General features: G+C 45.6%; 1 protein-coding gene across 1 annotated transcript in view; it reads right to left on the reverse strand.

Moving 5' to 3' along the window:
- The window catches only part of LOC122926721 (tubby protein-like), a 65,673-nt gene extending 50,226 nt beyond the window's left edge, over positions 1 to 15,447 (reverse strand). The window contains exons 1-2 of the mRNA XM_044278191.1: positions 15,299 to 15,447; positions 7,458 to 7,493 (exon numbers count right to left, since the gene is read on the reverse strand). Of these exons, the coding sequence (XP_044134126.1) occupies positions 7,458 to 7,493; positions 15,299 to 15,306 (44 nt within the window). The 5' untranslated portion in view covers positions 15,307 to 15,447. The remainder of the gene's footprint in view (positions 1 to 7,457; positions 7,494 to 15,298) is intronic.
- Positions 15,448 to 23,828: the final 8,381 nt, after the last annotated feature.

The raw sequence follows: 23,828 nt of genomic DNA on the forward strand, positions 1-23,828 counted from the left end.
TTCAGTGTAGGATATAGTTGTTCCAATATGGAATCTGTCAGTCTATACATTCATGTGCTTAGTGCTTTATCAATATTTGTGGTTTTCTTACCAGTATGGGTTTCCCCTACATGTATAACATATATAAGCAGAAGCACTGTCTGTATACACCCAGAGACACACATAAATCAAACCCTCCTATCTAGTTTTCATTGCCAACCACAGTGGTATACAGAACATATAGATTGGGATCATGTGGCGCCCGGGAGGAACGCATTCTAGCGCCACTCTCATCACGAGACATCCACATTGTACACTCACCTAAAGAATTATTAGGAACACCTGTTCTATTTCTCATTAATGCGATTATCTAGTCAACCAATCACATGGCAGTTGCTTCAATGCATTTAGGGTTGTGGTCCTGGTCAAGACAATCTCCTGAACTCCAAACTGAATGTCAGAATGGGAAAGAAAGGTGATTTAAGCAATTTTGAGCGTGGCATGAGTGTTGGTGCCAGACGGGCCGGTCTGAGTATTTCACAATCTGCTCAGTTACTGGGATTTTCACGCACAACCATTTCTAGGGTTTACAAAGAATGGTGTGAAAAGGGAAAAACATCCAGTATGCGGCAGTCCTGTGGTCGAAAATGCCTTGTTGATGCTAGAGGTCAGAGGAGAATGGGCCGACTGATTCAAGCTGATAGAAGAGCAACATTGACTGAAATAATCACTCGTTACAACCGAGGTATGCAGCAAAGCATTTGTGAAGCCACAACACGCACAACCTTGAGGCGGATGGGCTACAACAGCAGAAGACCCCACTCATCTCCACTACAAATAGGAAAAAGAGGCTACAATTTGCACGAGCTCACCAAAATTGGACTGTTGAAGACTGGAAAAATGTTGCCTGGTCTGATGAGTCTCGATTTCTGTTGAGACATTCAAATGGTAGAGTCCGAATTTGGCGTAACCAGAATGAGAACATGTATCCATCATGCCTTGTTACCACTGTGCAGGCTGGTGGTGGTGGTGTAATGGTGTGGGGGATGTTTTCTGGGCACACTTTAGGCCCCTTAGTGCCAATTAGCCATCGTTGAAATGCCACGGGCTACCTGAGCATTGTTTCTGACCATGTCCATCCCTTCATGACCACCATGTACCCATCCTCTGATGGCTACTTCCAGCAGGATAATGCACCATGTCACAAAGCTCGAATCATTTCAAATTGGATTCTCTGTACAGTTCACTGTACTAAAATGGCCCCCACAGTCACCAGATGTCAACCCATTAGAGCATCTTTGGGATGTGGTAGAACGGGAGCTTCGTGCCCTGGATGTGCATCCCTCAAATCTCCATCAACTGCAAGATGCTATCCTATCAATATGGGCCAACATTTCTAAAGAATGCTATCAGCACCATGTTGAATCAATGCCACGTAGAATTAAGGCAGTTCTGAAGGCAAAAGGGGGTCCAACACCGTATTAGTATGGTGCTACTAATAATTCTTTAGGTGAGTGTATAATCCCTCCTTAACTTCCTCTGTGTGGAGCCGTGGAATCTGGAGCCAGATGACGCACGGGCGGAATACACGTCAGCGCCGCCCGCGTCGTGGGACGTCCGGATCACATGACCAGCACTCCTGGGATCCCATACATTTTAAAATAGCGTGCATAAGGACATGTGTTTATGATACAGCGCCATTGAATACAAGCAGTCACACAACACCAGCAGCTGACATGGCACCCCAGACCATCACTGACTGTGGGTACTTGACACTGGACTTCAGGCATTTTGGCATTTCCCTCTCCCCAGTCTTCCTCCAGACTCTGGCACCTTGATTTCCGAATGACATGCAAAATTTGCTTTCATCCGAAAAAAAGTACTTTGGACCACTGAGCAACAGTCCAGTGCTGCTTCTCTGTAGCCCAGGTCAGGCGCTTCTGCCGCTGTTTCTGGTTCAAAAGTGGCTTGACCTGGGGAATGCGGCACCTGTAGCCCATTTCCTGCACACGCCTGTACACGGTGGCTCTGGATGTTTCTATTCCAGACTCAGTCCACTGCTTCCGCAGGTCCCCCAAGGTCTGGAATCGGTCCTTCTCCACAATCTTTCTCAGGGTCCGGTCACCTCTTCTCGTTGTGCAGCGTTTTCTGCCACACTTTTTGCTTCCCACAGACTTCCCACTGAGGTGCCTTGATACAGCACTCTTGGAACAGCCTATTCGTTCAGAAATTTCTTTCTGTGTCTTACCCTCTTGCTTAAGGGTGTCAATGATGGCCTTCTGGACAGCAGTCAGGTCGGCAGTCTTACCCATGATTGCGGTTTTGAGTAATGAACCAGGCTGGGAGTTTTTAAAAGCCTCAGGAATCTTTTGCAGGTGTTTAGAGTTAATTAGTTGATTCAGATGATTAGGTTAATAACTCGTTTAGAGAACCTTTTCATGATATGCTAATTTTTTGAGATAGGAATTTTGTTTTTTTTATGAGCTGTATGCCAAAATCACCAATATTAAAACAATAAAAGGCTTCAACGACTTCAGTTGTGTGTAATGAATCTAAAATATATGAAAGTCTAATGTTTATCAGTACATTACAGAAAATAATGAACTTTGTCTCAATATGCTAATTCTTTTTAAAGGACCTGTATATACAGTCACTTATTGAATCCATATTGTTTCATTTTAGATAATATACTGCTGAGGAAGGCCTTGATAGGCCGAAACGTCCGGTCGCCAAATCTAGTGTATGTGACTAATTTTCTTCTGAAATCTAACTGGATCATCAATCCCATGTGATGTAACACTAATAAATGCCATAAACTGTAGACAAAAGAAGCCATGTGCCGCAATTCTCTATTATTTAACTACGACTTACAAGTCCTTGCTGGCACTGGCAATAACAGTGTGCGATGCTCTACCTCTACAACACTTTATATACATAAGGCAAGGACCATTCTTTGTTCTGGGTGGTGGCGGATATTTGTGGGCTGGCATGAGGAAATTTAATTACACGTGGTCATCACAGGTGTTGAATTCCTCCGAGATCCATGCCTCATTCATTTTTAAAAATGTGAGGTAGTCCACACTCTTGTGAGCTAGGCGAGTGCGCTTATCGGTCACGATCCCCCCTGCTGCACTGAACATCCTTTCGGACAGGACGCTCGACGAGGGGCAAGCCAAGAGTTCCATGGCAAATTGTGCCAGCTCTGGCCACAAGTTAAGCCTGCACACCCAGTAGTCAAGGGGTTCCTCACTTCTCAGAGCGTCCACATCGGCCGTTAACCCGATGTAGTCGGACACCTGTCAGTCTAGGCCTTCCCTGAGGCAGGATCCGGAGGACGGCTGTCAATGGGTTGGCTGAAAAAATGATCTCATATCCGAAGTGACCAACACATCTTCAAACCACCCTGTTTTTGCAGGCGCGGTAGGATTGGTACCCACACCTGTTTCGCTGTGGGTGGAAATTCCTCTGCCAGTGCCCGCAACAGCAGAATGCAGCATCTCTCGCAGCAAGGCCTGTAAATGCTGCATTCTGACAGCCCTCTGTGATGCTGGTAACATGTCCGCCATTTTGTGTTTGTACCAGGGCTCTAAGTACGTTGCCACCCAGTACAGGTCCTTTACCTTTATGCTTTTTATACGGGGGTCCCTCTTCAAACACTGGAGCATGAAGGCCCCCATTTGCACTAAATTGGAAGCGGTGGAGCGCCCTGGCTCCTGCTCATCGACCCAGAAGAATGTCGTCCTCGGTCTCATCCCCCCAGCCACGGACAACACCAGGGATCCCTGAAAAGTTTAAAGCCTGCTCTTCTTCTAAAGGCCTCTGAGTCCACAAATTTATATGGCAGTAGTTGGTGGGCTAGTAGTTCTGACAAGCCAGCGAGCGGTCAGCTGTTGGGCAAGAGGATTATCCGGCGTCATAATTTTTTTAAGCTCGAACATTTGGGCCATGTAAGTGTCACCACCAGACATCTGAGAAGCTCTGACAGACGTCTAGAACCTCCTCCTTGAGGTTCCTTTGTTTTGCTTTCATTTTCTCATCTCGTTAGCCTCTCTCAGCTGTCATGTAGTTGCACTGATTGCATCCCTTTAAATCCTTTTCCAATAGTGCATCACTTTGCGGTTTATACAACTTCCTGGAGTGTGTGCATGCTGTTCCTACTTCTGAGTCTTCTACAAGATAAGTTTTGTTCATTTATTTGTGTTTTTCTGTTTGCTGGATCCCAGGTGACCCTGACTCCCTCCGTATCTAGTGTAGGGAGCCGGTGGTCGTGTCCCCTCACTATTATAGGGTGTTCAAGTGTTATACAGTCGAGGTACGAGGATATCCGATCATCTACCATTGGGATTTTCGCATAGGCTGAGCAGTCAGGGAGAGAGCTAGGTCTGATTTAGGGCTCTCCCTTTTTTGTTCCTTAGTTTTGGATCCAGTCAGTCGTATAATCATTTTGTGTTTTCTAGTTTCCTGCACACCTTCCGTGAAAGTAAGTCTGCCTTGTGCCAGATGAATGTGACAATGGCATGGTGGAAGGTGGAGTGGAGGACAAATGGGAGGAGAGAGGAGAAGAGACAGGGCGTGGAGCATCGGGAGTGTGGCTTTGTGGGTTCTGACGGCGTTGCTCCCACTGGGCTCGGTAATGAGAGGCCAGGTGCCTTCTTAGGGCAGTCGTCCCTAGGTAAGTGTTGGGCTTACTGCGTTAAAAAAAGCCCACACTGCGGAGCCATGTGTCGGCGTGAACGGAGCGCAAGATGTGACCGTGCATGGTGGATGGCTCGCTCCAGATACATTTGCAGTCTTCTTTTTGCCTCCTGTGCACTGTGAGTTCTTCCTGCTTCTCCTCCATCTCCTCCCTATCTGCTGCTCCGTCTGTCCCTCTGAACTCTCCTCCTCTTCCTCTCTTGTGGGCACCTACGTGACATCCATTGACACGTCATCATCGTCACCTTCACCACCACTGACATTAGAGATCTTGGAGTAGGCAGCAACAGTAGGGACCACACTCTTTGGGCTGATCTGGGTACTGTCATCAGACCGCTGGGTGGCGGCCATTGCTAACTCCTCTTCCTCATCCGATGCCAAGAATGGCTGCACATTGGTAAGGTCTGGGAATGGATGGGAAAATAATTCCTCTGACTCGAGTGGAGGGGCTATGATGTTGGTTGTGGTGGTGTCTTTGGGGGTGCACACAGCAGAGAGTGAGGAGGGTGCAGATACAGAGGATGAAGAGGGTGCAGAAGCGGAAGGCTGAGTGGGCCACTTAACCAACTCTGGTGCGCCCTTTGAAGTTATCGCACGCACCTTCTCCAACTTCCCACTTAGGCTTCAGCCTGGTGCACTTGCCGACCCCTACCATCCATGCGGAACGGTCTGCCTCTTCCTCTGCCTGTTATTTTCTAAATGACCCTCTGCCTAAGTCCGTAGAGAAGAGCAGTATTTGTGGAAGAAGGTATATCGCAGCCCTTAATCAGTATTTGGTGGAAAAAGGTATATAACAATAGCACCCGTCAATCAGTATTTAGTGGAAGAAGGTATATGGCACACCTCAATCAGTATTTGGCGGAAACAGGTATATAGCACCCCTCAATCACTATTTGGCGTAAACAGGTATATGGCACCCCTCAATCAGTATTTTGTGGACACAGGGGTATCACAGCCCTCAATCAGTATTTAGTGGAAGAAGGTATATAGCAATAAGCACTCCTCAATCAGTATTTTGTGGAATAAGGTGTATAGCACCCCTCAATCAGTATTTGGCGGAAACTGGTATATAGCACCCTTCAATCAGTATTTGGCGGAAACAGGAATATAGTACCCCTCAATCAGGATTTTGTGGAAGAAGGTATATAGCACACTTCAATCAGTATTTGGGGGAAACAGGTATATGGCACCCCTCAATCAGTATTTTGTGGAAGCAGGTGTATTGCAGCCCTCAATCAGTATTTGGTGGAAGAAGGTATATAGCAATAGCACCCCTTAATCAGTATTTAGTGGAAGAAGGTATATGGCACACCACAATCAGTATTTGGTGGAAACAGGTATATAGCACCCCTCAATCAGTATTTGGTGGAAACAGGTATATGGAACCCCTCAATCAGTATTTTGTGGAAGGAGGTGTATCGCAGCCCTCAATCAGTATTTGATGGAAGAAAGTATATAGCAATAGCACCCCTCAATCAATATTTAGTGGAAGAAGGTATATGGCACCCCCTCAATCAGTATTTGGGGGAAACAGGTATATGGCACCCCTCAATCAGTATTTTGTTGAAGCAGGTGTATCGCAGCCATCAATCAGTATATGGTGGAAGAAGGTATATAGCAATAGCACCCCTCAATCAGTATTTTGTGGAAGCAGGTGTATTGCAGCCCTCAATTAGTATTTGGTGGAAGAAGGTATATAGCAATAGCACCCCTTAATCAGTATTTAGTGGAAGAAGGTATATGGCACACCTCAATCAGTATTTGATGGAAACAGGTATATAGCACCCCTCAATCAGTATTTGGTGGAAACAGGTATATGGCACCCCTCAATCAGTATTTTGTGGAAGGAGGTGTATCGCAGCCCTCGATCAGTATTTGATGGAAGAAAGTATATAGCAATAGCACCCCTCAATCAGTATTTAGTGGAAGAAGGTATATGGCACCCCTCAATTAGTATTTGGCGGAAACAGGTATATAGCACCCCTTAATCAGTATTTGGCGGAAACAGGTATATAGCACCCCTCAATCAGTATTTGGCAGAAACAGGTATATAGCACCCCTCAATCAGTATTTTGTGGAAGCAAATGTATCGCACCCCTCAATCTGTATTTTGTGGCAGAAATTATATGGCACCCCTCAATCAGTATTTGGCAGAAACTGGTATATAGCACCCCTTAATCAGTATTTGGCGGAAACAGGTATATAACACCCCTCAATCAGGATTTTGTGGAAGAAAGTATATCGTAGCCCTCAATTATTTTTGTTTGGGGCACCATCACATATACCATCACACCTATTGCAATTAGTTACTCCAATAGCGTTGGCCCTCTATCTAGCTGCGGTATCGCAGCAGAACCGCACATAACCAATGCACAATACAAATACACTATAATATAATTTCTATATTATAAGTATATCACACCCCTCTATGTCACACCTATCGATAGCACACCTATACCAGTCCTTAAAAGGACTTTTGTGGCCCTATTAGCTAGCGTTTGGTGTCCCTAACAGTCTGTCCCTGCTCCAAAATGCAACCTCTCCCTACGCTGGCAAAGCACATAATATAAAATGGCTGCCAGATCGGGTTCTGTTATAGGGTTGGGTTGTGTCCATGTGCTGAAACGTCTCAATTGGCTGTCCTGTCCCACCTGATTGATGTGTCATGGGTCAAAGTTCGGAGATATGCAAAAAAATATGGCACGCCATATGTTCGCATGTTCGAGCAAAGTTCGCCACGAAACGACGGCCAGGCGAACCGCAAGGCCATCTCTATTTATTACCTGATTGTTGGGTCAGCAGCTGAACTTTCTTCTGGCCTGTAAAAAAAAAAAAAGAGCATATATTGTTACATTTATAGGGATTAGTGTTGATCGCGAATATTCTAATACCAAATTTTTATTGCGAATATCGGCACTTTGAGAATTCGCGAAGATGTAGAATGCTGCAATATCTTTGTCATTACTTAGCAACATCTCTAGCAACCAATAGGAAAGTTACCTACCCCTTTACTGCATAAGAAACTTCCCAGCAGCCATTTTCAGCAGTTTTTTTTTTTTTTTTTTTGCAGTTCTGAGCGAGAGAGAGCAGTGTCATTGCTGTGCTCTGTACTTTCATCTGGATCCTATTCCTTATCCAATTACATTAGATAGTTAGTTAGTTCATATATACAGGGGCGTTGCTAGGGTCTCAAAAGAGCCAGGGACCAAGCCTCAATGCATATTGCTCAATTCTCTAAGTTGACCAACCGACCCCAACCCCCCAAACACTAGCACTGAAGACATTTTACTGTACTTACTATACAGCTATACATCAGCACGTACCTCTCACATCCAGTGCCTCCCAGGTGACTTCTCCTCTGATGTAGATCTTCTCTGTCATCATCTTCTCCATTCAGTCTGGAAAACTTCTCTCAGCAGCCTCATCTCTGCAGAGTGTGACACATGGACATCTTAACTTCCTCACTTTTCTGTACCCCCAAATATTATTCTGAAGAAAAATTAGTGCCATACAAATAATCTTCCCCACAGTAATAGTGTTCCTCATAGTCCCACCAATAGTAATTCCCTTCTAGAATGCCCTCCTTAGTAATACTGCCCCCTACAGTTCCCCTAAAAGTGATAGTGCGCCCCAAGAATGCCTCCATTAGCAGACGAGCCCTCCAGTATTAATAGTACCCTCACAGAGCCCCAGTAGAAATAAAGAGCCCTAATGTTCCCCCCATGGTAATAAAGCTCTCTACAGACCCCTCGGTAGTAATAAGACCTCCATAGTGCTCTTAGTAGAAATAATGTGGATCTATAAGTCCCTCCTATAGAGCCCCCAGTGGTAATAAGAACGCCTAATGTCCCCTGGATTTAAAATGCCCCTACAGTCCCCCCAGTATTTATAATACCCCCTACTGTTATAATCCCTCTACAGTACCCCCAGTATTTATATCACCCCCTACTGTTATAATGCTAGCCCTGAAGTGCCCCAAGTATTTATATTGCCCCCTACTGTTATAATGCTCGCCCTGACGCGCTCCCAATATTTATAGTGCTCCCTGCAATTATATTCCTCCGTTTAGTATCCTCAGAAATTCCTCATCCCCTCCACCATACAGTTCCATGTAAATAGGATTATTTCTCTCCCTCCGCCACAGAGTCCCATGTAAATACCATCATACCATCTCTCCTGCCCCTCCAATATACAGTCCCACATAAATAACATCACCCACTCCCCAGCTGCCTTCAACATACAGTCCTATGTAAAGAACATCACCCCCTCCCCAGCCGCTTTTAACATACAGTCCCATGTAAATAACATCACCCCCTCAATATTCAGTCCCATGTAAATGACATCACTCCCTCCCCCAGATACCTTCAACATACCGTCCCATATAAATAACACTACCCCTCAACATTCAGTCCCATGTAAATAATATCACTCCCTCCCACAGCCGCCTTCTACGTATAATGTAAATAACGACACCCTGCCCCAGCCACCTCCAACATGCATTCCCATGTAAATAACATCACCTCCTCAACTTTTAGTCCCATGTAAATAACATCACTCTACCCCGCCCCACTGTCCCATTTAAATAACTTATTTCCCTTCAGCCCTAACATACAGTCCCAGTTAAATAACTATAACTCCCAGAATGCCTCTCCCTTCACTTACCTCTCCTCATGTAGCAGACCTCACCATAGCTTCTTCCCAGAACTTCTCTTCACTTCTGAGCCGTCCTCTCCTGCACTGATGACATGATGGTGACATCATCGCAGCTCCCTTTCGGCTACTGCATTTTGAACTAATCACATGACCTGTGATGTCATCACAGGTCCTTCAGCTCTTGCAGAACATTAGATTCAATTGTATTGCCCTCCTGAGGAGTGCAATACAGTTGTATCTAGCAGGTAGGCAGGGCATTCAGGGCCTGAGACAAAACATCAGGGGTCCAGGCCCCGAATGTCATAACCTAGCAACGCCCCTGCATATATATAAGACAGATAGTTAGTGGGAGATAGTCAGTGTAGGTTAGATAGTGATATAGTGTAGCTGATAGGTTCCATTGCAGGGTGTTAGGTAGTGTGATAAGAATTACTGTTTCTCTGCTGTCCATACATACATGCTACAGACATAGTGCTGTGATGTCACAACAATACTTAGTGCACCAATCAGTAATATGTAGTCAGGCCTGCTAAAATGTGAAGTTGCATGTATTGCGCAAAAAATACACGCATCATTAGTGCCGGTTTGCGCAATCACGAAAATAATGACTGGAGATCACAAATTCTAGAATTCGCGAATTTATTGCAAATATTATGCTAAAAATTTGCAAAATATCGCAAAGACAAATATTGCCTATGTCCCTCATCATTAATAGGGATAATTAATATGGTTGTCTAGTTTACAAGAGCCACAATAAAATTCTCTCACAGTGATATCACTACCCCGTACTTCTTGATAGGGTTTTACCCCTACATACCGGACCTGTGCTGATCCTGTAGTGGAGCTTCTGGAAAATGCACCATATATGTTAAGATTACCCTCTACTGTGTCCATTCTAGATAAAGATTTTTGAGTCTTTCCTTGACAGACTCTCCGTCTTTTTAGACACTTTAACATCCACCGGCACTATTAATACAAACCAGATTCCAAAAAAGTTGGGACACTAAACAAATTGTGAATAAAAACTGAATGCAATGATGTGGAGATGGCAAATGTCAATATTTTATTTGTAATAGAACGTAGATGACAGATCAAACGTTTAATCCGAGTAAATGTATCATTTTAAAGGAAAAATACGTTGATTCAAATTTTCACGGTGTCAACAAATCCCCAAAAAGTTGGGACAAGTAGCAATAAGAGGCTGGAAAAAGTAAATTTGAGCATAACGAAGAGCTGGAAGACCAATTAACACTAATTAGGTCAATTGGCAACATGATTGGGTATAAAAAGAGCTTCTCAGAGTGGCAGTGTCTCTCAGAAGCCAAGATGGGTAGATCTCTGTGCGTAAGGGTCAAGGCCGTAAAACCATACTGGATGCCCATGATCTCCGGGCCCTTAAACGACACTGCACCACAAACAGGAATGCTACTGTAAAGGAAATCACAGAATGGGCTCAGGAATACTTCCAGAAACCATTGTCAGTGAACACAATCCACCGTGCCATCCGCCGTTGCCAGCTGAGACTCTACAGTGCAAAGAAGAAGCCATTTCTAAGCAAGATCCACAAGCTCAGGCGTTTTCACTGGGCCAGGGATCATTTAAAATGGAGTGTGGCAAAATGGAAGACTGTTCTGTGGTCAGACGAGTCACGATTCGAAGTTCTTTTTGGAAATCTGGGACGCCATGTCATCCGGACCAAAGAGGACAAGGACAACCCAAGTTGTAATCAACGCTCAGTTCAGAAGCCTGCATCTCTGATCGTATGGGGTTGCATGAGTACGTGTGGCATGGGCAGCTTGCATGTCTGGAAAGGCACCATCAATGCAGAAAAATATATTCAGGTTCTAGAACAACATATGCTCCCATCCAGACGTCATCTCTTTCAGGGAAGACCCTGCATTTTTCAACAAGATAATGCCAGACCACATTCTGCATCAATCACAACATCATGGCTGCGTAGGAGAAGGATCCGGGTACTGAAATGGCCCGTCTGCAATCCAGATCTTTCACCAATAGAGAACATTTGGCGCATCATAAAGAGAAAGGTGCAACAAAGAAGGCCCAAGACGATTGAACAGTTAGAGGCCTGTATTAGACAAGAATGGGAGAGCATTCCTATTTCTAAACTTGAGAAATTGGTCTCCTCGGTCCTCGGATGTCTGTTGAGTGTTGTAAGAAGAAGGGGAGATGCCACACAGTGGTGAAAATGGCCTTGTCCCAACTTTTTGGGGATTTGTTGACACCATGAAATTCTGATTCAACATATTTTTCCCTTAAAATGGTACATTTTCTCAGTTTAAACTTTTGTTCCGTGATTTATGTTCTATTCTGAATAAAATATTAGAAGTTGGCACCTCCACATCATTGCATTCTGTTTTTGTACTTGACATTGGAAACCCACTACTGCACCGTTAGGAATGGGTAGGTAAACATAGAATATTGATGGAAGACAAAGACCACCTGGTCCATCAACTCTGCCCTTATGTTATTTCTTTTTTTTTTTTTATCTTAGGATAGATGTTTATCCCAGGCATGTTTAAATTTACTTACTGTAGATTTCCCAACCACATCTACTGGAAGCTTATAACAAGCTTCAACTACTCTTTCGGTAAAATAAAATTTCCTGACATTGCTCCTGATCTTATTCACAGCTCTGATAAATAAGGACATCAGAAATCCCAGTCGATCACTAGTGTCATTTACTTAAAAATAAATCACAGAGCACCTTCACCAGTGTAAAATGTAACCTTTAATAATGTTCATATATGTGTGAATAAGAATTTATTTGGGCTGAGAAGCATTGTGACCCCTTTAGAGAAGTACCTAACACAGTGAGAATACCACCACACGGCATGTGACACAATTGCGACGTGGCTGTGCTGTGGTTTAGTACTGGGCGCAGCTGACTCCTGTTTAACTTATGAGAATCTCACTATTTAATCGGTCTGCATTGTTAATGGCCGCACAGCACCAACAATATCGTGCGGCCATTAACGATGCAGGCTGAGTAAACAGTGTGGTCCTCATTAGTTAAATTGCAACCGTGAAGTGTCTGAGGCGTGTGGTCATACCCTGAAATCCATACATGTGTAGCTATACATGGTCCTCTTCAAGTGAAGAGACTGAGGTTAGTGCAGTACCAGACATAGTCACGCATGTATGGACGTCTCTGTGACTCTCGGTTAAAGGCACTTTGCGGGTTGTGCTGCGACTTCATCCAGTCCAATATGTGGCAATGGCCGCATTGCTACACAGCGATAAAGGTCGTGCAACCTTATGGCGGGGGGAAAAGAATGGAGGTATTTGTAATATATAATGATTAGCATGGCAAAAACAACTTTTTTCCCCTAATGATTTCATACCCTTGGCAAGGAGCAGTACATAGCTACGCTAATGATTTGTTACTTATTTGCTGTGTTAATAGTTTTCCGTTTACTCTGGTAATGAGTTCTAGCCACACAGTAATTTCCTCCGGGAGAAGATAAATTATTTGAGCAGATGATCATCCCATTCATGGGGGCAGATATTGCCATTCATTTAACCTGAATACAGTTTTGTCAATATTCATTACTGGAGCACCTGCCCAGATGCCCTGGATTAAGATGGACACCAAAGCTGCTTATCCATTAGCCGAGGACAGCTCAGTCCTAGTGGACTTAGCTTCCTGTAAATCATGCCTCATATTGCTGGAACAGGGCGCAAATCTACTTCCCAGCTCCATAGAGCTTACTAAGCGAGGCTGCACTGAACCCTTCCAGCTATTCTACCATGAGAGCAAACATGCGTCCATTGAAAATATATAACGTTCTGTCCATCTATGAAGATACACATGCAAGGACCAATAAGAGCCAGAAGGGATTGGGGCCTGTGCGTGACGAAAGGCAGGCATTGGGGAGGGGGTCCTGTTAGATGTCTCATAACAAAAAGTGATACCATGTCTTAAGCAGAGTACAGCTGAAAATGTAAGGCCTCTTTCACACTTGCGTTGTCCGGATCAGGCGTGTACTCCACTTGCCGGAATTACACGCCGGATCCGGAAGAACGCAAGTGTACTGAAAGCATTGGAAGACGGATCCGTCTTCAAAATGCTTTCAGTGTTACTATGGCACCCAGGACGCTATTAAAGTCCTGGTTGCCATAGTAGGAGCGGGGAGCGGTATACTTACAGTCCATGCGGCTCCCGGGGCGCTCCAGAGTGATGTCAGAGCGCCCCATGCACATGGATGACGTGCCATGCGATCACGTCATCCATGCGCGTGGGGCGCCCTGACATCACTCTGGAGCGCCCCGGGAGCCGCGCAGACGGTAACTATGCTACTTCCCCGCTCCCCGCTACACTTTACCATGGCTGCCAGGACTTTAGCGTCCCGGCAGCCATGGTAACCACTCTAAAAAAGCTAAACGTCGGATCCGGCAATGCGCCGAAACGACGTTTAGCTTAAGGCCGGATCCGGATCAATGCCTTTCAATGGGCATTAATTCCCGATCCGGCCTTGCTGCAAGTCTTCAGGATTTTTGGCCGGAGCAAAAAGCGCAGCATGCTGCAGTATTTTCTCCGGGCAAAAAACGTTCCGTTCCGGAACTGAAGACATCCTGATGCATCCTGAACGGATTTCACTCCATTCAGAATGCATGGGAATAATCCTGATCAGGATTCTTCCGGCATAGAGCCCCAACGACGGAACTCTATGCCGGAAGACAAGAACGCAGGTGTGAAAGAGCCCTTAAAGTATGTTAGTTGTATCTGATCTTAACCACTGGACTAGACAGGTTTATGTCCTTAAAGCAGATAGTAGCTAGGTTTTACTATACCCAGGACGAAGATTCATATCTCTGCCCTCGGCCTGTGTCTAAATTACCTGGCTATGGCACCCAACACTCTGGGAACATGCTGCACCTGCCCTAGCTGCACCCTTGCATAATACAGTGTTGTGGCGCTTTAAAATGGGGGATGCCATATGGGTTTGAGCTAATAGATACCTGCAGTGTGTCCATGTCAGGAGAAGAAAGAAAGAGTTCCTGCTTCGGCGCTCCAAAACCACTCGAGCCGGTCTTTTAAAAAAAGATTCTTCTTTATTAAATAAAAAGTGCATGCGACAACAACGCGTTTCTGGGAATCTTAAGTCCCCTTCATCAGGTTGAAAGAGTACAACTGTGTCACGATAGTGTAAGAACTTAAATAGTATGTATTTAATACTATAAATACGATGGATTTAAGTTCTTACACTATCGTGACACAGTTGTACTGTTTCAACCTGATGAAGGGGACTTAAGATTCCCTGAAACGCGCTGTTGTCGCATGCACTTTTTATTTAATAAAGAAGAATCTCTTTTTAAAAGACCGGCTCAAGAGGTTTTGGAGAGCGGAAGCAGGAACTCTTTCTTTCTCCTCAAACGATCCTCCAGAGGGACTGGACATCTCTTTAGAGGAACCCCATACCCTGCGGCAGCACACCCAAGAACCGGATCTTATTTATCAAGCCCTCAATAGAGTTACGCCTATTCTAGCATAACCATACAAGGTGAGCTTTAAATTTGCTCTATTTGATCAACCAGTGTGAACATACTACCCTATTGTGCGCCATCTCTATCAAGCTTTAGGCACGTCCAAACCCATGTCAGGAGAAGGGAAACCTCTCTCCAATAAGAAGTATCAAAATCATAATGATACATTAGATGGAAAGTTTGACATACAGTGGCAAAAGGCTGCACAGTCTGTAAGGTAATACTTCAGTTTTATTTGCAAAATCATGCACCCATTTGCCACCACATGTGGCCGAAGCTTTGGCCATACTTGGACACGTCTTCCCATACCCTCAGGATACGGACCACATGGCGGACCACAAGACATGACCTGTTGGGGTTCCTTAACGACTGGATTCTCAAGCACTAATCTAAACCAGTGAAAACATACTCAATAAAATGCATGCTATTGTAATTAGTCCTAATGGAAAGATAAAATATTACTTACATTTCCATCCCCCACAATGAATTAGGAGCTCCAGAATCCTAAGACATCTGCTAACAACAAACACGGAGTCTGAGATGGATATAAATGAGCACACTCAAGGCAGGATATAAGTAGCCCTGGCTGTCAGGTTCCAGAGGACGCAGGCTGAAGAACGCTATGCTTGAATTAGTCTTTCTGAAGACTGGTGTAGAGGGAGGGACACAGTGCATGTATAATCTTCCCACAGGCATGGACATCAGTAAATTGGGATTCTCATAATCAGCTTTATTAGCTTGGCTTATTAGCCTGGTCACACAACAGACGTCTATGACATGGCTAAAAACCTGCAATGTAATAGACAGTGAAAAAATAGGTTATGGAACTAATCAAAGATGTATGAAATGTCTTGAAAATGCTTCCCGTTTTTAACATTCAGGTCTCTTTTGAAGAAAATAGAATGCCAGCAAACCTAGGTCCACCTCAAAGACAATTTAGTACTAACATGCCAGTCTGTATGTCAGTGGCAGATGTCAGACTGGACATATTTACACTTTAGATCCATATCTCCTGAGTTTTTGAGATTACCCTCACAAATATGGACAAATGTCTTCTCCTTTTTATACCTGTGGCATTTTTGGACTTTAAAGAAAAATCTCTGTAGTCTTAATGAAATAAAGCGAGACAAATGCCTTTGGGTCGGCTGAGTCACAGCGCCAACCCAAACTGGAGATACATACACAGATCCATATCTCCTGAGACTTTATGAAGTAACCAGAGGGTAAAATGGCTGGACCTTTATATACTGTATATACAGGTGAAACTCAAAAAATTTGAATATCGTGCAAAGTTTATTTATTTCAGTAATGCAACTTATAAGGTGAAACTAACATATGAGATAGACTCATTACATGCAAAGCGAGATATTTCAAGCCTTTATTTGTTATAATTTGGATGATTATGGCTTACAGCTTATGAAACCCCAAAGTCACAATCTCAGGTACCTTTTGCTCAGGGGATATGGATTAATTAGCTGACTAGAGTGTGACACGTTGAGCCTAGAATATTGAACCTTTTCACAAAATTCTAATTTTAAGCTGCATTAATGCAATTCCTTTTAATTTGCATTACTGAAATAAATGGACTTTTGCACAATATTATAATTTTTCGAGTTTCACATAAGACCCATTACTCTCAAATATTGTTCACAAATCTGTCAAAATCTGTGTTAGTGAGCACTTCTTTGCTGAGATAATCCATCCCACCTCACAGGTGTGGCATATCAAGGTGCTGATTAGACAGCATGAATATTGCACAGGTGTGCCTTAGACTTCCCACAATAAAAGGCCACTCTGAAATCTGCAGTGTGATCACACAGCACAATGCCACAGATGTCGGAATGTTTGAGGGAGCGTGCAATTGGCATGCTGACTGCAAGAATGTCTACCAGAGCTGTTTCCCGAATGTTCATTTCTCTACCATAAGCCATCTCCAAAGGCGTTTCAGAGAATTTGGCAGTATAACCAACCAGCCTCACAACCGCAGACCCTGTGTAACTACACCAGCCCAGGACCTCCACATCCAGCATGTTCACCTCCATGATCGTCTGAGACCAGCCACCCAGACAGCTGCAGCAACAATCGGTTTGCATAACCAAAGAATTTCTGCACAAACTGGTAGAAACCGTCTCATGCTTGTCGCCCTCACTGGGGTCTGGACCTGACTGCAGTTCGTCGTCGTTACCGACTTGAGTGGGCAAATGCTCACATTCGATGGCGTCTGGCACATTGGAGAGGCATTCTGTTCATGGATGAGTCCCGGTTTTCACTGTTCAGGGCAGATGGCAGACAGCATGTGTAGCGTCATGTAAGTGAGCGGTTTGCTGACGTCAACATTGTGGATCGAGTGGCCCATGGTGACGGTGGGGTTATGGTATGGGCAGGCGTATGTTATGGACAACGAACACAGGTGCATTTTATTGATGGCATTTTGAATGCACAGAGATACCATGACGAGATCCTGAGGCCCATTGTTGTGCCATTCATCCACGACTATCGCCTCATGTTGCAGAATGATAATGCACGGCCCCATATTGCAAGGATCTGTACAGAATTCCTGGAAGCTGAAAACATCCCAGTTCTTTTATGGCCAGTATACTCACCGGACATGTCACCCATTCAGCATGTTTGGGATGCTTTCTGGATCGGCGTATATGACAGTGTGTTCCAGTTCCTGCCAATATTCTGCAACTTCGCACAGCTATTGAAAAGGAGTGGACCAACCTTCCACAGGCCACAATCAACAACCTGATCAACTCTATGCGACTGAGATGTGTTTCTGTCACGGAAGGTGTACAGGAAACTAGAAGACACAAAATTAAGATCCAACTGACTGGATCCAAAACTAAGGAACAAAAAGGAGAGCCCTGCATCAGACCTGGCTCTCTCCCTAACTGCTCAGCCTATGCGAAAATCCCAATGGTAGATGATCGCATATCCTCGTACCTCGACTGTATAACACCTGAACACCCTATAATAGTGAGGGGACACGACCACCGGCTCCCTACACTTGATACGGAGGGAGTGAGGGTCACCTGGGATCCAGCAAACAGGAAAACACAAATGAACGAACAAAACTTATCTGTAGAAGACTCAGAAGTAGGATCAGCATGCACACACTCCAGGAAGCAATATAAACCGCAAAGTGATGCAGTATGGGGAGGGATTTAAAGGGATGCAATCAGTGCAACTACATGACAGCTGAGAGAGGCTAACGAGATGAGAAAATGAAAGCAAAACAAAAGGAACCTCAAGGAGGAGGTTCTGAAGGACGTCTATCAGAGCTTCTCAGATGTCTGGTGGTGACAGTACCCCTCCTTCTACGAGTGGACTCCGGACATTCAGAGCCCACCTTCTCAGGATGGGACCTATGGAAAGCCCTGATGAGACGAGTGGCCTTAATGTCCGTCACTGGGACCCACATCCTCTCCTCAGGACCATAACCCTCCCAATGAACGAGGTACTGGAGAGACCCACGGACAACACGAGAATCCACAATCCTAGAGACCTGAAATTCAAGATTACCATCAACCACAATCGGAGGAGGAGGCAAAGACGAGGGTACAATGGGTTGGACATAAGGTTTTAATAAGGACTTATGAAAAATATTATGGATCTTCCAAGTCTGAGGAAGATCAAGACGGTAGGCAACAGGATTGATGACGTACAAGATTTTGTAAGGCCCAATAAACTTAGGACCCAACTTCCAGGAGGGAACCTTCAATTTGATATTCTTAGTAGACAACCACACCAGATCACCAACATTCAGGTCCGGACCAGGCACACGTCTCTTATCTGCCACACGCTTATATCTCTCACTCATGCTCTTTAGATTATCCTGAATCTTTTGTCAAATAGATGACAAAGACGAGGAGAATCTGTCCTCATCAGGTAAACCAGAAGACCCCTCTCCAGAGAATGTCCCAAACTGCGGATGAAACCTATATGCACCAAAAAATGGTGACTTATCAGAGGACTCCTGACGACAGTTATTTAACGCAAACTCAGCAAGTGACAAAAAAGAACACCAATGCTCCTGATTCTCCCCCACAAAACAGCGCAGATATGTCTCCAGATTCTGATTGACGCGCTCTGTCTGACCATTCGATTGCGGGTGGAAAGCAGAAGAGAATGACAACCGAACCCTCAAGCGAGAACAGAAAGCCTTCCAGAATCTGGAAACAAACTGTGTGCCCCTATCAGAGACTATGTCTGAAGGAATACCATGCAATTTGACAATGTGATCAATAAATGTCTGCGCCAGCGTCTTAGCATTGGGCAAACCAGGAAAAGGAATGAAATGCACCATTTTGCTAAAACGGTCTGTAACGGACCGTTTCAGCAGACAAGGAGTTAAAATCCGTTTAGGCGACATGCCCCTTTCGGAGAGACAGGCACAGCTACTGCAGAACACCAAACTCCCAAACTGGATACAAAATAGCACTCCAAACTGGAACCTCGCGAATAGCTGCCAGCAGACGAACAGGAAAAGCATACAGTCAGCTTACACTCCTGGCAATCAGTCTCCAACAGCATACAGGGAATACCCCCAATGATGAGACAAGGCTCCGTGTTCAGGGTCAAGCAGTGGTCTGATTGTACTTCAAGTACAGCCTCTTTTATTCACAAACATAGTACTGCCCACAGGGTTTTGAAATACAACCAATCAGTATTTTACAACACATACAATGTAAGTACAGCAACCAATCGTTCACGCCCCCAGAGGACCAGAAGGGAGACTGCGACACAGGACAGATACAACATATCTCCACAATGCATCATGGTTTCCTCCTCTCTGTCCTGGAGACAACCAAGGAGCAATCCAATTATCTCTCAGGACATAGGGAAATCGCCAATACACATGTGGAGACAACAGGACAGACATCACCATTTTAAACACACAATGGGACAATAGAAACACACCCAGCATATTCCTCCCAAGCTGACAAGTTACACTTATTATAAATTGTTACAACTTTGTGAGTTTACATTGTCCATACATATAACTTACATCAATTTAAACAGTATAACTTGGGACAAACCTATCCAAAATTCACTTGAATAGGTTTAGGGGTTTAAAAGTTAGTATGGGCCATAATCCTGAGGCAATAGGCTTTTAAACAGGCCTCTCCAAAACCCAGTGGCGAGGTTGGTTTCGCCACACATCTCCCCCTCCCAGGGAAGACTAACCAGATACCTGACCTCACGCCGGTCGGTACCTGAGTTAGTCTGGCAGGCCACCCACAACCAAATACTGGACCTGTTGAATTTAGTAGCCTGTCTCTGTCCAGTGAATCCACCAAGGTTATATTGGTAGCTGGTACTCCCGGTCTCTGAGTTGCTCCCTGGCTTGCAGTGAAGGTTGCTTTGTGGGCAGGGATCAGCGGTACTCTGCCCTGGTACCAGCGCTACCATGGAAGAAGCCTGGTTGGAGCCTGGTTGTTGGAGGGGGAAACCGACTGTCTCCCCTTTGGCTAAACAGCCCTGTTGCTGGGGGACAGGACCGACTGTCCCTACCCCCTGTGCTGTAAGTGCAGAGACCACGGTCCCATCTGCACTGTTGTGGGGCTTATTGTCTCCCCCTGGTGCGTTAAGCTGCCGCTGGGGAGAGGGGGTAACGAGCTCCTCTCCCATACATACTTCCAGCCACTGGGGAGGGCGAACAACCGCCTCCGCTCCCAATACAGTGTCCTGCTGCTGGGGAAAGGAGACTGGGCTCTCTATTCCCTGTAGGACACTCTGCCGCTGGGGGACAGGACTGACTGTCTCTGCCCCCTGTAACTCCGCCTGCCGCTGGGGAATGGAGACTGGGCTCCCAATTCCCAATAAATCACATGGCCGCTGGGGAATGGAGACTGGGCTCCCAATTCCCTGCAATTCACACGGCCAATAGGGAGAGGGGGTAACAAGCTCCTCTCCCATACATACTTCCAGCCTCTGGGGAGGGAGACCGACTGTTTCCACTCCCAATACAGTGTCCTGCTGCTGGGGAAAGGAGACTGGGCTCTCTGTTCCCTGTAGGACACTCTACCACTGAGGAATGGAGAATGGGCTCCCAATTCCCTGCAGGACCGGTGGAGAGACCTCGGTCCCATCTCCACCGGCCACCTGGGGTCCTTCCCAGTAAACATTCTCAATATCCTCCCAGCTAAAGGGCTCTGGATCTGGGTCTGTCACCTTACTGTCCTGCTGAGCCTTCCCAATGGAGTGGAAGAGATCTCGGTAGTCCTGCTCCAGTTCCCACTCCAGGGTTGCTAGGTGAGCCAGGTCTTTCTCTACCTCATGGGGGTCATCCCAATTCTGCCTAGCCTCCTTCTCATAGAAAATGTCCTGAAGTCTGGACTGTGCAGGGCTCCCGAAGTCAGGCTCTGCAAAGGACTCCCATAACAAGCCAGGACCATCAAACTCCTCTCCCTCCGGCTTTTCATGCTCAGCTGTCCAGGGTATATACTGTGCCATATACCACCAGAGTGCCTGGTAGGCATCCTCCAGCCATAGCTCCTGCCATACCCGGTGCTCTAGTTCCTTCACCCATTCCTCCAGGGGCTGCTCTCCCAGGAAGGGCATCCGCAGGGCCACTTGCTTCTGCAATCGCTGCTCTTCACTGGAGAGACTCTCGCCTCGCTGGTATTGTACATTATCCAGGGCCTGGTACCAGATGCCTTTCCTTAATGCATCCCGGCCATCCAGGTCTTCCTCATCATATGCCACTGCTGGTTCCATCCTGCAGCTGTCTGGGTCACTGTACTGGGACATGTGTTGCACTCAAATTGTAAAATCCATGGAATGGTGTCTCCTGTAGCTGTGCTTCTGGCTATGAGAATGATCCCACTGCTGCCACCAATTGTAACGGACCATTTCAGCAGACAAGGGGTTAAAATCCGTTTAGGCGATATGCCCCTTTCGGAGAGACAGGCACAGCTACTGCAGAACACCAAACTCCCAAACTGGATACAAAATAGCACTCCAAACTGGAACCTCGCGAATAGCTGCCAGCAGACGAACAGGAAAAGCATACAGTCAGCTTACACTCCTGGCAATCAGTCTCCAACAGCATACAGGGAATACCCCCAATGACGAGACAAGGCTCCGTGTTCAGGGTCAAGCAGTGGTCTGACTGTACTTCAAGTACAGCCTCTTTTATTCACAAACATAGTACTGCCCACAGGGTTTTGAAATACAACCAATCAGTATTTTACAACACATACAATGTAAGTACAGCAACCAATCGTTCACGCCCCCAGAGGACCAGAAGGGAGACTGCGACACAGAACAGATACAACATATCCCCACAATGCATCATGGTTTCCTCCTCTCTGTCCTGGAGACAACCAAGGAGCAATCCAATTATCTCTCAGGACAAAGGGAAATCGCCAATACAATTGTGGAGACAACAGGACAGACATCACCATTTTAAACACACAATGGGACAATAGAAACACACCCAGCATATTCCTCCCAAGCTGACAAGTTACACTTATTATAAATTGTTACAACTTTGTGAGTTTACATTGTCCATACATATAACTTACATCAATTTAAACAGTATAACTTGGGGACAAACCTATCCAAAATTCACTTGAATAGGTTCAGGGGTTTAAAAGTTAGTATGGGCCATAATCCTGAGGCAATAGGCTTTTAAACAGGCCTCTCCAAAACCCAGTGGCGAGGTTGGTTTCGCCACACGGTCCACCACCACCAGAATCACAGTCTTCCCCGAGGAACGAGGCAGGTCCGTAATGAAGTCCATGGACAGATGTGTCCAAGGACGGGAAGGAATGGGTAATGGAAGGAGAGGACCTGATGGCCGTGAATGAGGGACTTTGGCACAAGCGCACGTCTCGCAGGCCGCCACAAAACCCTCAACCGACTTACGAAGTGCCAGCCACCAGAATCTCCGAGCGATGAGATCCACTGTGGCTCTTGCCCCCGGGTGCCCAGCAAGGACAGTATCGTGGTGTTCCTTAAAAATCTTGTGTCTTAAAGCGAGAGGCACAAACAACCTCCCAGGAGGACAAAGATCAGGAGCCTCTGACTGTGCTACCTGAACCTCTGCCTCCAATTCAGGATAAAGAGCAGAGACCACCACACCTTCAGCCAAAATGGGACCCGGGTCTTCAAAATTCCCACCTCCCGGAAAACAACGTGACAGGGCATCCGCCTTCACATTCTTAACCCCAGGGCGGAACGTGACAACAAAATTAAACCTTGAAAAGAACAAAGACCATCTGGCCTGTCTCGGGTTCAGACGCTTGGCTGACTCCAAGTAGGCCAGATTCTTATGGTCAGTAAACACGGTAATAGGGTGTCTGGCTCCCTCTAGCTAATGGCGCCATTCCTCAAAAGCCAACTTGATGGCCAACAACTCCCTATCTCCCACATCGTAATTTCTCTCTGCGGAGGAGAGTTTCTTCGAGAAAAAGGCACACGGTCGCCATTTGGCAAGAGAGGGACCCTGAGACAAGACCGCACCCACACCCACCTCAGGAGCATCAACCTCAACTATGAAGGGTAGGGAAATATCAGGTTGTACCAAGATGGGAGCGGAAGCAAAACTCTCCTTGATATTAGAAAAGGCCTTACGCGCCTCTACCGACCAGGAGGAAAAATCTACCCCCTTTCTAGTCATATCAGTGAGTGGTTTAACAACAGAGGAATAATTCTAAATAAACTTCCTGTAATAATTGGCAAAACCCAAAAAACGCATCAGCGCCTTCTGATTCTCAGGAAGCTCCCACTCAAGCACAGCGCGGACCTTCTCGGGGTCCATGCGAAAACCAGAAGCGGAGAGAAGAAACCCCAGAAATTGAATTTCTGGAACCGCAAACACACATTTTTCCAGTTTAGTGTACAATTTATTCTCCCGCAGGATGAGCAAGACCTGACGTAAGTGTTCCTTATGAGTTTTGAAATCAGGAGAAAAAATCAAAATGTCATCTAGAGACACTAATACAAATTTCCCCATTAAATGATAAAAAATGCTGTTCACAAAATGC

Source organism: Bufo gargarizans, chromosome 2 (assembly GCF_014858855.1).
Source record: "Bufo gargarizans isolate SCDJY-AF-19 chromosome 2, ASM1485885v1, whole genome shotgun sequence".
Classification (NCBI taxonomy): Eukaryota; Metazoa; Chordata; class Amphibia; order Anura; family Bufonidae; genus Bufo; species Bufo gargarizans.